Source organism: Podarcis vaucheri, assembly GCF_965113315.1.
Source record: "Podarcis vaucheri genome assembly, chromosome: 17".
Taxonomy (NCBI): domain Eukaryota; kingdom Metazoa; phylum Chordata; class Lepidosauria; order Squamata; family Lacertidae; genus Podarcis; species Podarcis vaucheri.
In genome coordinates this window covers 778805-791804 of record NC_138755.1, presented here as the reverse complement: position 1 = coordinate 791804, position 13000 = coordinate 778805, and the positions used below count along the sequence as shown (strand labels likewise).

Sequence of the window (13000 nt, the reverse complement as noted above, 5' to 3'; positions counted from 1 at the left end):
GTACAGATCAATATCACCACGTCTGAATGGGGCTGACACAGAACAGGTGGTAGGAGAGGAAAGCCATTTGCACCCTCTGACATGTTTATGTTTGCTAATGCAAGCACCTGATGCCACCTCAAATTAAAACCCATTCTTCAAGACTATTGAATGGTTTGTCTTCAACCAAGGAACTCTGGAACTCTGGTCCCGTGAAGGCCTGTCTACAGCACCGGTGGCAAACCCTAAACCCACAGGCCTTATCTGCCCCTGGACGATTCCTTGTGGGTCTCAAACCCCTTGGAATTTGATGGTGGTGATGAAATGACTGCACTGCAGCAGGGGCTCCTTTTATCCTGTGCCATTGCTGCAGGGATCTGGAAGGAACACTCTGACATTTCCCGACCTGGATCTCTGAGCGCTCTCCCCTGTTTGTGGAGCACACCAGTCTCTTAACAGTGGTCAAAAGGAATGGTGCTTCATTCAGCAGCAAAGAAGCTGATTTTGCCAGCAACCATAGTAGGGATAGGGCCTGGGCAGAGCCTGATAAGGTTCCAGGCAATCAGGACAAAGCCTGCTATAAATATTCAGAGCCCCGCCTTGTGCTCCTGCCTGGTCCACAGAGCAGTGCTTTCTACTTGCTGCTCCTTCAGCTTCCAGCTCATGCAGCTGACCTTGAGGCCCCAGAGCCATAAAGTGCAGCCCCAAGACCTGGATTCGGGTGTACCCCACAATTCCAGTGGGCCTTGCCTAGCAATTAAGTGCCATGGAGTAGCTTTACCTTCTGAAAGGTCAGGATAAGCATCCGCAGAATGACATCTGGATTGAGTTCCTGTTCTTTAACCTGAGGAAGAAACAAGAAAACCGCCCATCACATTGTTCAAAATATTATTATCTCCCCAAATGGGAGACATCTCATTTGCTCAGTTACGCTGCCCACCTATAATATAGGCTAGAGATAGAGAACTCTTCAATCCCATCAGCCTCAGTCAGTGTAGCCAAAGCTCAGGGATGGTGGGAACTGTAGTTCAGCAACATCTGCAGATACACAGACAGGGTTTTGTTAACCATCACAGTTCTGCTTTATGGGATAGCTTGCTTGACATGAGAAATGACTTCCTGACAAACTTAAACCCTGGCGATTGTCATTTTGTGAAAGGGTTGGGGAACTTTGACCAAATTCTCAATACTCTTGCCAATGGATGGAGTTCACGGCAGATGAAGTCTCGGGGCAGAGACCATGCCTTTCTGCAGAAGGTCCCAGGTTCAATCCAAGGCATCTGCAGGTAAAGGCTGGGAAAGAGCCCCATCTGAAAGCCTGGAGTCAGTGCAGGCAATTTAATAATACTAATACTACTACTACTAATAATAATAATTTATTATTTCTACCCCACCCATCTGGTTGGGTTTCCTAGGCCACTCTGGGTAACTTTCAACAGAACATTAAAAACAGAATAAAACTTCAGACATTAAAAACGTCCCTAAACATCCCATTTTGAGTTAGACGGACTAATGGTTTGACATGGGATCAGGCAAATTCCTGACTGGGCAGGAATTAAGTATGGGACAGATCCAAGAAGCACCTTGTAGCCACACATGTGATGCAGCTTATGGAGTTCGCTGACACATGAAATGGCAAAGGTAACTTAGCTGGTTCTCAAAAAAAGATGAATTAAATTAAGATGAATTAAAGATGAAAGGGAGAAAGGCCTTTCAGTATCTCTTTGTGATGAGCAGGGCTAGTTCCAGGTTTCAGGGGCCCCCTGTAAAGGGCCATTTGGTGCCCCCAGCCTCCATGTTGGTGGGCTGAGGGTGGCAGGAATGGGTGTGCCATGAACTGCTCTTTCAAATTTCCCTCTGTGCTCTGGAGCAATGCAACAGTGGGGAACATGGTGGGAAATGTTAGGTGTCAGCCTGAAGATCCAGCTGCTCAGTGTGGAAGGGCCCAGGAATTGCCCAAGGGTGCCAGCTGCTAACATTACGTCTGGTAAGAGAGCAAAATTTCTAAGAGCAATATACCTCCAAGTACCAGAGACTGTGGGACACGGGTGGCGCTGTGGGTTAAACCACAGAGCCTAGGACTTGCCGTTCAGAAGGTCGGCGGTTCGAATCCCCATGATGGGGTGAGCTCCCATTGCTCGGTCCCTGCTCCTGCCAACCTAGCAGTTTGAAAGCACGTCCAAGAGCAAGTAGAAAAATAGGTACCACTCTGGCGGGAAGGTAAATGGCGTTTCCGTGTGCTGCTCTGGTTCGACAGAAGCAGCTTAGTCATGCTGGCCACACAACCCGGAAGCTGTACGCCGGCTCCCTGGGCCAATAAAGCGAGATGAGCGCCACAACCCCAGAGTCGGTCACGACTGGACCTAATGTTTTTACCAGAGACTGCGCACAAACTATGTGGCAGCTATAGTGAGCCCGTGGCCCTTAAGGGATCGCTGCACTACAACTCCCATCATTCCTGGCCATCAGTCATGCTGATGGGGCTCATGGGAACTGGGATCCAATGACATCATGAGGATGGCAGGATAGTCAGCCAGTCCTGCAACAGGGGAGGGCATCATATTTGCACTCTTCTTGTGTGTTTCCAGCAGGTGCATCTGCTTGGTTTCGACTGCTGGTATCAGAATGCTAGATGAGATGGGACTTTGGTCTGATCTAACAAGGCAATTCTCAGGTTCTTAACGACAATTCCCAGCCCTTCCTTAGTGAGAAGAAATGGCCTTTAATCCAGGTTAGGTTGGCAGTGGAGATGCCTGTTCTTGCGCATGATGAAGAACTGTGCCAGCATCCCCTTGCCAGGAACCAGGCTCCTCCTTCCGCAGGCAGCTTCTTCCTCTCCATGTGTAACAACCTCACCTGTGCCACAGAGAAGGATCCAAAATGCAAGGTTTCCTCTGCCAAAGGCCAGTAGCGCTCACACTTTTTCTGAGAAAGAAAAGGCATAGGAAAGCAAGAAAGGTTAGGTAAGAGAGACGGTGGCAACATGGCTGTCCTCAAAACCTCAAGGCCCGGATGAGAGACCCCATGAGGCTTCCTAGCCTCCAAATACCATCTCTCCTTCAGGAGGCCTCACCTTGCCTAGTTCCACTTCCCGACAAGCCATGACAATCACCTGCAATGAAAGAACTTCATGAAGCAGTGGTGGAGAATGCCAGGCCCAGAGAGAACAGCAGGGTGTGTAGAAACTGTACTATGGTGCATGGGTAAAATTTACATTTGCACTTTTGCTTCTGGCACCACTGGGATGTGGCCCAGAAGGTTTCACAGACCTGAATGTGGCTGTTGGGCTGAAAAATGTTTCCTTGCCGCTGCCATAAAGGAGCAGAAACATTAATTTGAATTTGCTTTGAGAGGGACTGTTCACCAGATGCCTTGGTGTCAGAGAAACTGGTCTTATACAGATCAATCCAATCTGCTGGGCACAATTTGCACTTCAGAGCTTGCTTTAATATCTAGGATATTACTTGTGATCTGCCTGGACAACTCACCTTCACCTTGTACTGCCAAATCATGCGCCAGAAGTCCAGCACTGTGTGTGGAAGAGGCCCCTGGGTTGCAATATAGCACTGCTTGTTATCCACACCCTGAGGGAAGAAAAGAGAATCGCAAACGTGAACTGAACATCATGCATTCTGCTGAACACCCTGTCATCACCCCTGAGCTGGAGAACAGCATTCTATTTGAAGATAAGTGGGGATAAACAAAGGAGAGGGAGGGCAATTGGTTAGAGATTAGAATGAGTCAGAGGGCTTTGGATAATTCACCCATTTGATTTGTGCTTGACAAAAATACTTTGCATTCCATTGTAAATAGAATGGTCAGTGCTAAACTGCAACTGGGGTATGGATTGTCCACTTCTATAACATTCATGTTCTCAAAGCAATAGTCTCAAATGTGGAAAATTTAAGTCAGCTCCTGGGGAGTGCATGTATCTTATCGCTAAATTTAGGATTCCCAAGAGCCTTTAGAGTACGTTGTCATCCCACTGTCAATTTTATCTCTGTAACCATGAGGACTAGAAATGTATTCTAGTAAACTGGGACTTTTAACTGATGGTAGGAAGAGCCTTCAATTCTGTCTTTTGCCATAATGCCATTCTAGTGTGCCTGATGGAACTTACCTGCTCCACTTCCCAGTGGGGAGGAGTTGCGGTGGACCGCATGGCCACCCACTCCCCACCAGGGGCGGGGGACTTTGTCCCCCATTGCCTGGGGGATCCCAGCCACGTCAGAGCCCAGCCAGCCAATCCGCTGGCCGGCGGGGTGTGGCCGGGACAGTTAAAACCGAGGAGCGAGCTCGCTTCCTCAATCACCCTCCCTCCCTATTTGCAGGTTAGGCATTGGCCTTGCTATGGATTTCGGTTGGTCGCCTTGGTTGTCCAAGGGGCCTGGTAGGAATTTTTCCACTTGGCAAATTGGCACTGGCCACTTGGCTTTCGCCTACCTCGTAGCAATCGTCACAACTTTGTTAGGGTTGCAGTTAGGCATTCAATTTCTTGACTTTAAGAAAGCCGACTTCATAAAACTTAGGGAAGTGCTGGGTGAGATCCCATGGACAACAATACTAAAAGGAAAGGGAGTTCATGATGGCTGGGAGTTTGTTAAGAGGGAGATACTAAAAGCACAACGTCAGGCAATACCAATGAGACGGAAACATGGAAGGTGCCTAAAGAAGCCAGGGTGGCTATCTAAAGAACTTTTAACTGAGTTAAGATTTAAAAAGGATGTGTACAAAAAATGGAAAAGGGGGGAAACCACCAAAGAGGAATTCAAACAAATAGCCAGCACGTGTAGACACAAAGTCAGAAAAGCTAAAGCACAGAATGGCCCTTGTGGTCTCTTCCAACTCTATGATTCTATGATTCTATGATTCTATGAATGAACTCAGGCTTGCTAGAGAGGTTAAAAGCAACAAAAAAGGCTTTTATGGGTATGTTTGTAGCAAAAGGAAGAACAAAGAAACAATGGGGTCACTCAGAGGAGAAGATGGTGAAATGCAAACAGGGGACACAGAAAGGGCTGAACTACTCAATGCCTTCTTTGCCTCAGTCTTCTCCGATAAAGAAAACTATGCCCGACCTGAAGAATTTGGAGCAAATGATTCAGCAAAGGAAACACAGCCCAGAATAACTAAGGAGATAGTACAAGAATATTTGGCTAGTTTAGATGTATTCAAGTCTCCAGGGCCAGATGAACTGCATCCAAGAGTATTAAAAGAACTGGCAGATGTGATCTCAGAACCACTGGCAGTCATCTTTGAGAATTCCTGGAGAACAGGCGAAGTCCCGGCAGACAGGAGGAGGGCAAATGTTGTCCCTATTTTCAAAAAGGGGAAAAGAGAGGACCCAAATAATAACCGCCCAGTCAGTCTGACATCAATAGCAGGGAAGATTCTGGAGCAGATCATTAAGCAAACAGTCTGTGAGCACCTAGAAAGGAATGCTGTGATCACCAATAGTCAGCATGGATTTCTGAAAAATAAGTCATGTCAGACTAACCTGATCTCGTTTTTTGACAGAATTACAAGCCTGGTAGATGAAGGGAACGCAGTGGATGTAGCCTACCTTGATTTCAGCAAGGCATTTGACAAGGTGCCCCATGATATTCTTGTAAAGAAGCTGGTAAAATGCGGTCTTGACTATGCTACCACTCAGTGGATTTGTAACTGGCTGACTGCCCGAACCCAAAGGGTGCTCATCAATGGTTCCTCTTCATCCTGGAGAAGAGTGACTAGTGGGGTGCCACAGGGTTCTGTCTTGGGCCCGGTCTTATTCAACATCTTTATCAACGACTTGGATGATGGACTCAAGGGCATCCTGATCAAATTTGCAGATGACACCAAACTGGGAGGGGTGGCTAACACCCCAGAGGACAGGATCACACTTCAAAACGACCTTGACAGATTAGAGAACTGGGCCAAAACAAACAAGATGAATTTTAACAGGGAGAAATGTAAAGTATTGCACTTGGGCAAAAAAAATGAGAGGCACAAATACAAGATGGGTGACACCTGGCTTGAGAGCAGTACATGTGAAAAGGATCTAGGAGTCTTGGTTGACCACAAACTTGACATGAGCCAACAGTGTGACGCGGCAGCTAAAAAAGCCAATGCAATTCTGGGCTGCATCAATAGGAGTATAGCATCTAGATCAAGGAAGTAATAGTGCCACTGTATTCTGCTCTGGTCAGACCACACCTGGAGTACTGTGTCCAGTTCTGGGCACCACACTTCAAGAAGGACACTGACAAACTGGAACGTGTCCAGAGGAGGGCAACCAAAATGGTCAAAGGCCTGGAAACGATGCCTTATGAGGAACGGCTAAGGGAGCTGGGCATGTTTAGCCTGGAGAAGAGGAGGTTAAGGGGTGATATGATAGCCATGTTCAAATATATAAAAGGATGTCACATAGAGGAGGGAGAAAGGTTGTTTTCTGCTGCTCCAGAGAAGCGGACACGGAGCAATGGATCCAAACTACAAGAAAGAAGATTCCACCTAAACATTAGGAAGAACTTCCTGACAGTAAGAGCTGTTCAACAGTGGAATTTGCTGCCAAGGAGTGTGGTGGAGTCTCCTACTTTGGAGGTCTTTAAGCAGAGGCTTGACAACCATATGTCAGGAGTGCTCTGATGGTGTTTCCTGCTTGGCAGGGGGTTGGACTCGATGGCCCTTGTGGTCTCTTCCAACTCTATGATTCTATGATTCTATGATTCTATGACCTTGTGTGGGGGAGAGGAGGTGTGGCCATCACCTGCCCCTCCATCTTAAGGGTATTCCGTTAAAGGAATCCAGGGGTGTTGATCTTGTCCGAAGCCCGGTTGGGGGCTAGGACTTTGACACGACCCCAACGGGAACACCAGGGGGAGCTTGAGCTGGTTCGCATCAACAGGGCTCCCCCTACCGGTGGCTTACCCTTACTGGACTTCCTGCACAGAGTCAAATATAGTCGGGTCCAATCAATGCCTAAGCCAATACCGCTCACATTCTGTAATTCAATAAATTTGTGGCCAAAATTTGCCCAGTAACATAAACCTAGTATCTGTGTCCTTCTGCAAGTTATTTCCCAACGAGGGGGTGGCTGTGGGGTCTCGACACGCAACTAGCTTACCTTGAGAAATAAAATAAAATCATGAAAAGGCTACTATGGGACAAAATCCCCCCTTCTCCATGGAGGTCACCTGCTGGATCTTTGCATCATTTGCTAAACTGGCCTTGCATGCTTCCAAGCATCTTCACCTGGGGGAAGAGCAGGATGCTGCCTGCACCTCTGCAGGGATACTGGACCCTTCAGTCACTCGGACACAAAAGATGCCGCCAAGCTACTTGCAGTCAGAGTTGGCTGCCTCTCTTACCACTGCTTTGGGCATTTCTCCTTCCAGTCATGAGGCACAGGCCAGTCACTGAGGCCTATAAAAACATGACCAGACCAGCCATGAGGCAAAGTGAGGCAGGATCCCCAGGGGCAGCAGATCCCAATGTAGATCTTCATTTCCCCCTTGTTCCTGGTGTAGCTCTTGACCCACCCCTTCCTCCCTGGTGGGGAGAGAAGTGCCATTTTGTGGTTGACCTGAGGGGCCCTGGGGGGAGGTTTCTCTGGAGGCAGGTCAATGCCATTCTTACACTTACACAGTGCAAAAGTAAAATCTTTTGGATGGTATAATAGGGAACTGAGCCCCCCCCCCCATGCCCCGCTTTAATCCGGAACAAAGCTTGCCAGTGTTTCAGCTCTCATCAGTTTGGGCAAATTCCTCTAGTCAGATGTGTTTGCAATGGGGAGGGGTAGGGTTCAGGACTCTGTTACCTGAATAAAGTTTGCATTGATGTAATCAGCTTGGGCTTCTTCTGTCAGGAAGTTCACAACAACTCTGGTCTGATCATCTATGAGATGTACACAACTGGGAGTTAGTACCACAGATAGTCACCTGGCCTTAGAGAGAGAGAGAACATGAATCTCAGCATCTGACCTGTGGTCCCTCAGAACTGCAACGCCCAGCAGCCCCAGCTGCATAGCCAGTGGTCAGGGCATGGGCGGAGCTGCACTCCAGAAACTTCTGGAGGGTCACAGCTTAGCCTAACCCTGCTCTCAATTGACAGGAAATGGAAAAAGGAGAGAGATTGTGAAGTCAGTGACCAAACCCCTGACTACATTGAACCACTGGTGCTGTTTGGATCCCATGGCTTGGTGCGCCTAAGGTCATAGTGTACAGACGACTGACCAGAGAGTAGCACCCTGAGAGGTATGTCCTCAACCCCCGAGAAGATAGCCTAGGAGAGACCCCACCAAGGTGAGCATTGCTCCACAGGTATTGCCCAAGTAAGTGGACAGGTTTGTCTTGCTTCACATTCATCCCGTGGATCTGTGCATAGCACTATTCACAAAGAGAGCTCCTGGAGCAATTAGATTGGGGGTCCTCAAACTACAGCCTATGGTCCAGATCTGGCCCGCCAGGGTCCTGAACCCGGCCCGCCTGTCAATTGTTGAATCCGCCGCTGTCTAACGGGCCTATGGCCCTCCTCTCACAGCCCGCCTCCCTCCTGCCACGGGAGGAAGTGCCTTGCTGCATTTCTGTGGCCATCTGAGCATGTCCTTCTTTTGCCAGGGTCTCCGTTAATTCCATTCTCGGCATCGCCACAGGTGCTTCCGACCTCTCTTCACACCCACCCACCCACATCGCTTTTTCTTAGTTTCACCCCACAGGTGCACCACAACAAGGCACAACACCCTCCCCCCAGTACCGGATTTACATATAAGCTAAACAAGTTATAGCTTAGGGCCCCACTCTCTTGGGCCCCCCCCAAAAAAAATTAAAGGAAGAAAAGTGCAGAGTGCATAGGAATTCGTTCATATTTTTTTCAAACTATAGCCCGGCCCCCAACAGTCTCTGAGGGACAGTGAACTGGCCCCCTGTTAAAAAAGTTTGAGGACCCCTGAATTAGATGGTCCATAAGAAGAGACTTGCTGGATCAGGCCAATGACCCACCTAGTCCCGCATCCTGTTCTTACAGTGGCCAACCAGGTGCCTCTTCTGGGAAGCCCTGGAGCAGAGCCTGAGAAACTAAGACCGACCAAAAACAAGGCAAAGCATCTGCTCATCATCACTAGCGTCACAACCACTCTGTCCTTCTGACCACCCTCCAGAGAGCAGTGGCAGATTGTCCCGTTCCTAAAATGAAGGCGCACACCTTAGAAAGTATCAACTTCCACTTTTTGCAGTTCCTCTGATTACTTTTCATCCATTAGTTAACTTCCTCAGTCTGGCCTCCTGATTGGCGTGGAGCTTTATATAAACTTCCTGGGCAGGGTTCTGGATACAGTTACTGCCCCTGGTTTCCAGCATCCCAAATCCTGAGACTCACTAAATGAGCTGCAGTGGTGCCATAGGTGTGGAAGAGTAGCAGCCAAACCTTAGAAATGCACATTCCTGCTAGTTTGCATGAGAAGGGGCTAAGCCCACAGAGCTGTATTGCTGATAGGCAGACCATAGAAATACAGTTGGCAGAGAGGGCTCTGTGTGATGTCATTTCCCCTACTCTCCGGGAGAGGAAGGAGCATATTGTACTTCCTTTTCCTCTCTTTCTTCCTTTGACTAGCACTGGATGCAGAGATATCTCTGTTTGCTCTGGCTTTAGGTACATGCCTGAAGCTGGTTGTACTGTAAATCTAAGTATTTCGCCAGCATATATCTTACTGCTGCCACTGCTGGGAACCAATGCAAATTATAAGTAAGAAATTCTTATGTTTAAACTTACTGTAGTTGCCTGATTCTTTGTTCAGCGGGGTAAGAAGGGAGAGCCAGCTTACTTCATAGCAGGACTGCCTCTAAATGAGGTTTTACAGCCAAATTCCTATGCTTAATTCTGCTGCCAAGGATGGGACTTTGAAACTGTTCAACCCACACATGTGGGAGCCTGGATAGATTAATTGCAATGAATATATCTTCTCCTACCCATTAAGACCCATCCCAGAATAGAAAGGTTCCTCATGATGTCAGGCACACAAGGACAGTGTGAGCAGCTGCTAAAGGGATAGAGCTAGAGATGTGAAGGCCCAGGAAAAACAAAAAAAATCAGGGGAGGGGGAGAGAGAAACAGATTTTTCTCATTCTTGGAATGATTCCTTGGCCATGATTTTTACAATAGAGAAAAGATGGATATTTGGAGAAAGAAGGAAACCTCCTCTTCATATGCAATATTTTCTTTTTTCAGAATGTTGTGATTTTTTAAAAGTAAACTTTTAAAACAATATTGTTATAGTCATTAGGACTGCCACAAAATTCCTATAATTTGAGAGTAGCCGATGGATCTAGGGTCTAACTTGATGCTTTGAGGCCCTGAATCGCGAGTACTACAGCATGGGACATGGCAACACACACTGGATGTTTTGCTGGTGACACGAGCAAATGAAAGACAATTTAAGGCACTCCTAGGGTGGAGGAGCCCAAGAGGAATGTGGTAACACAGCCTGATCCATAGAAGAGGAAGTGAGTGCCAAGTTGGGCAGAACTGGCCCCATGCCACAGATGCCAATATTAAAGCCACCACACAGTAGTAGTATTTCCTCATTGGCAACTAACATGGCAGGATGTCTTTGTAACGGTTCTTCTTGATATTCTCCTTGTTGCCCCCAGCTTCTGTCGAAATGCCCTGCTGTTGCCGGAATGCTGCCGCCCGGGCTTTGATTTCCTGCCGAGAGACAAGAGCATCCGTTCATTTATTAAAATCTTTACACGCTTGCCTTTCCATCTAACAACAGGTCTCCAAGGTAATAAAAAAAGAAAAATGGACATGTAACAAGCTTAGCAGGTTTCCTGGTGCCTAATGGAGGCTCTGGGGGATAACAATGAAAAATACCCTCTTCCGCAGCTTTTGGATCAGGAATGGGAAAACCTGTGGACTGCCAGATGTTGCTCAGCTGCAGCTCCCATCATCCTTGATAGTTGGCCAGGCTGTCTGGGAATCCCAAGGTCCCTCTGTGCCTGCCACACCTTCCTTTTTATTGATGTATACAGGCAACTTCCCATTTATGCGTGTTTGGGGCACGGGCATCCACACATGTGTGCATTGCCACAAACCTGAAAGGGGGCAAAAAGTGATCCTAAAAGGGTGCAAAAATGGCAACAATGGCACAAAAATAGCATCTAGCAGCCCCATGAGCCTTTGTACCAACCTTTGGGGCCTTTGGAGAGTTGGAATTTGAGCAAGGAGGTTTGGAGGGGGCAATTGTGGTGGAATTTGGTGGATTTTGGGGTGCTTTTAAGGGTTTTTTTATTAATAAGAATAATAATACCCCACCCATCTGGCTTAACATCAATCCTTTCAAACTTCAAAGGGCTGCCTTTAAAGGGTTTCCATAAGTTTAGAGGGTGTTTGTAGGCTTTTTAAATGGTGTTCCTGATGCACACAATATACAGGTAAAAACACAGTTCCTCGGAATGTCACCCCTGTGTAAATTGAAAGTTTCCTGTATATCTAAAGCATTTATGGACTGAGTTTCCAGGCAGAACTCTCTTCATGTGGAACTTTCAACATGTAGTTTCAAAATGAATAATCATTAATCAATTATAAACATAAAATTATATAACAATAAAATTAAAACCAGCATTAATTAGAACCAGCATTAATCTTGTTCTCTGAAATGGAAGATTCAAATATATATATATGAATTGTTTGTATGCTTCGAATTTTACATTTTATTGGTTTTGTTATTACTGATGCATATTTTTACTCTGAGGTCTATATGACATAAAATGGTATGGAGCAGGGATTTCAAAACTGTGGTCCACAAGTGTCACATGGTCTGTTGCACATATGTGGATTTGTGGTTGGAGATGGGAAAAGGCACCTCAATTGCATTAAATATTCACAGTGATTTTAATTGCATTTTATTTGCTTATCTCACTTCTTATATTATATTTTGTTATTACAGTTTGAATTCTATGCAATACAAATAATATATATACACAGTATCTATCCCAGTGCATTACAGTTGCATCAACAACAAGGAAAATCATTAAGTAGTCCACCAAGACCCCTCTGCAATTAAAGTAGTCTGTAAGGGGGAAACCCTTATAAAAGGAATGTAAATGAATAAACTGCTCGGAAGCCATTTTGGCAAGTGAGTGACTCCCAGCAGATGGTCAATGACGGCACTAGAGGCAGTGAACAGAGTGGCGCTACTTATGAAATCTTACAATCTCTCCTTGAGTATATTTCTGGAGCATGCAGTGTTCATCTGACCATGTTGTGCCTCATCAGAGCAGGTTTCCCTGGTGTGATGACACTGGCTTTCCTTCCAGGAACTGACTGGAACACTGGATGATGACTATCTACCTGTGGTCTTCACCCAAGGCAGCACCAGGTCAGGCAAGGGGTTATATAACACAGATAAGTGTTCTTGAGGCAGTGTGAAAATAGGATTAATGGCCTCTGGGTGGCAGATACCATTAAGAAAATTGAAACAAGGAGGCTTTGGGAAATGGGGCTTGTGGATTCTGTAAAAAAGAGGTGGGACACACCTCTCTTCTAATATCACAGCAGTCCTGCATCAAAGTTGTGCACCCACCAAATAACAAGTTTGTCTGGCAAGTGTGAATCAGCCCTTAGTTTTCAAAGTTCAGCAGAGAACAACTGTGTTTATTTTACAAGCATGGATGTGGGGTACATCCTGATGTATCTCATTTATGCTGTGGATGTGCATTGGCCATGCTTATGTCTGATGTACAATTTCCTCCTTTAGCAAAAGCTCAAAGGAAACCTGTTCAGTGTGCTCTGCAGAAAGTGGCTATGCACAGCACTGAGGAGTAGGAACCAGTATGGACAGCCTAAACCAAATATTTTTTATACACACACACACACACACACACACACACACAGTGGTGCCTCGCAAGACGAAAAGATTCCGTTCTGTGATTCTCTTCGTCTAGCGGTTTTTTCGTCTTGCGAAGCAACCCTATTAGCGGATTAGCGCTATTAGCGGCTTTTAGCGGCTTTTAGCGGCTTATCTGCTGATCGGATCAGCTGATAA

General features: G+C 46.6%; 1 protein-coding gene across 5 annotated transcripts in view; it reads right to left on the bottom strand.

Annotated features, from left to right (window-relative positions):
• Nucleotides 1-13000, bottom strand: part of PTPN18 (protein tyrosine phosphatase non-receptor type 18) — a 91948-nt gene that overhangs the window by 36943 nt on the left and 42005 nt on the right. For all 5 annotated transcript variants that reach the window (XM_082205825.1, XM_082205826.1, XM_082205824.1 and 2 more), the window contains exons 3-8: nucleotides 10551-10659; nucleotides 7778-7854; nucleotides 3468-3563; nucleotides 3053-3091; nucleotides 2836-2904; nucleotides 761-823 (exon numbers count right to left, since the gene is read on the bottom strand). In XM_082205825.1, coding sequence (XP_082061951.1) covers nucleotides 761-823; nucleotides 2836-2904; nucleotides 3053-3091; nucleotides 3468-3563; nucleotides 7778-7854; nucleotides 10551-10659 — 453 coding nt within the window. The remainder of the gene's footprint in view (nucleotides 1-760; nucleotides 824-2835; nucleotides 2905-3052; nucleotides 3092-3467; nucleotides 3564-7777; nucleotides 7855-10550; nucleotides 10660-13000) is intronic.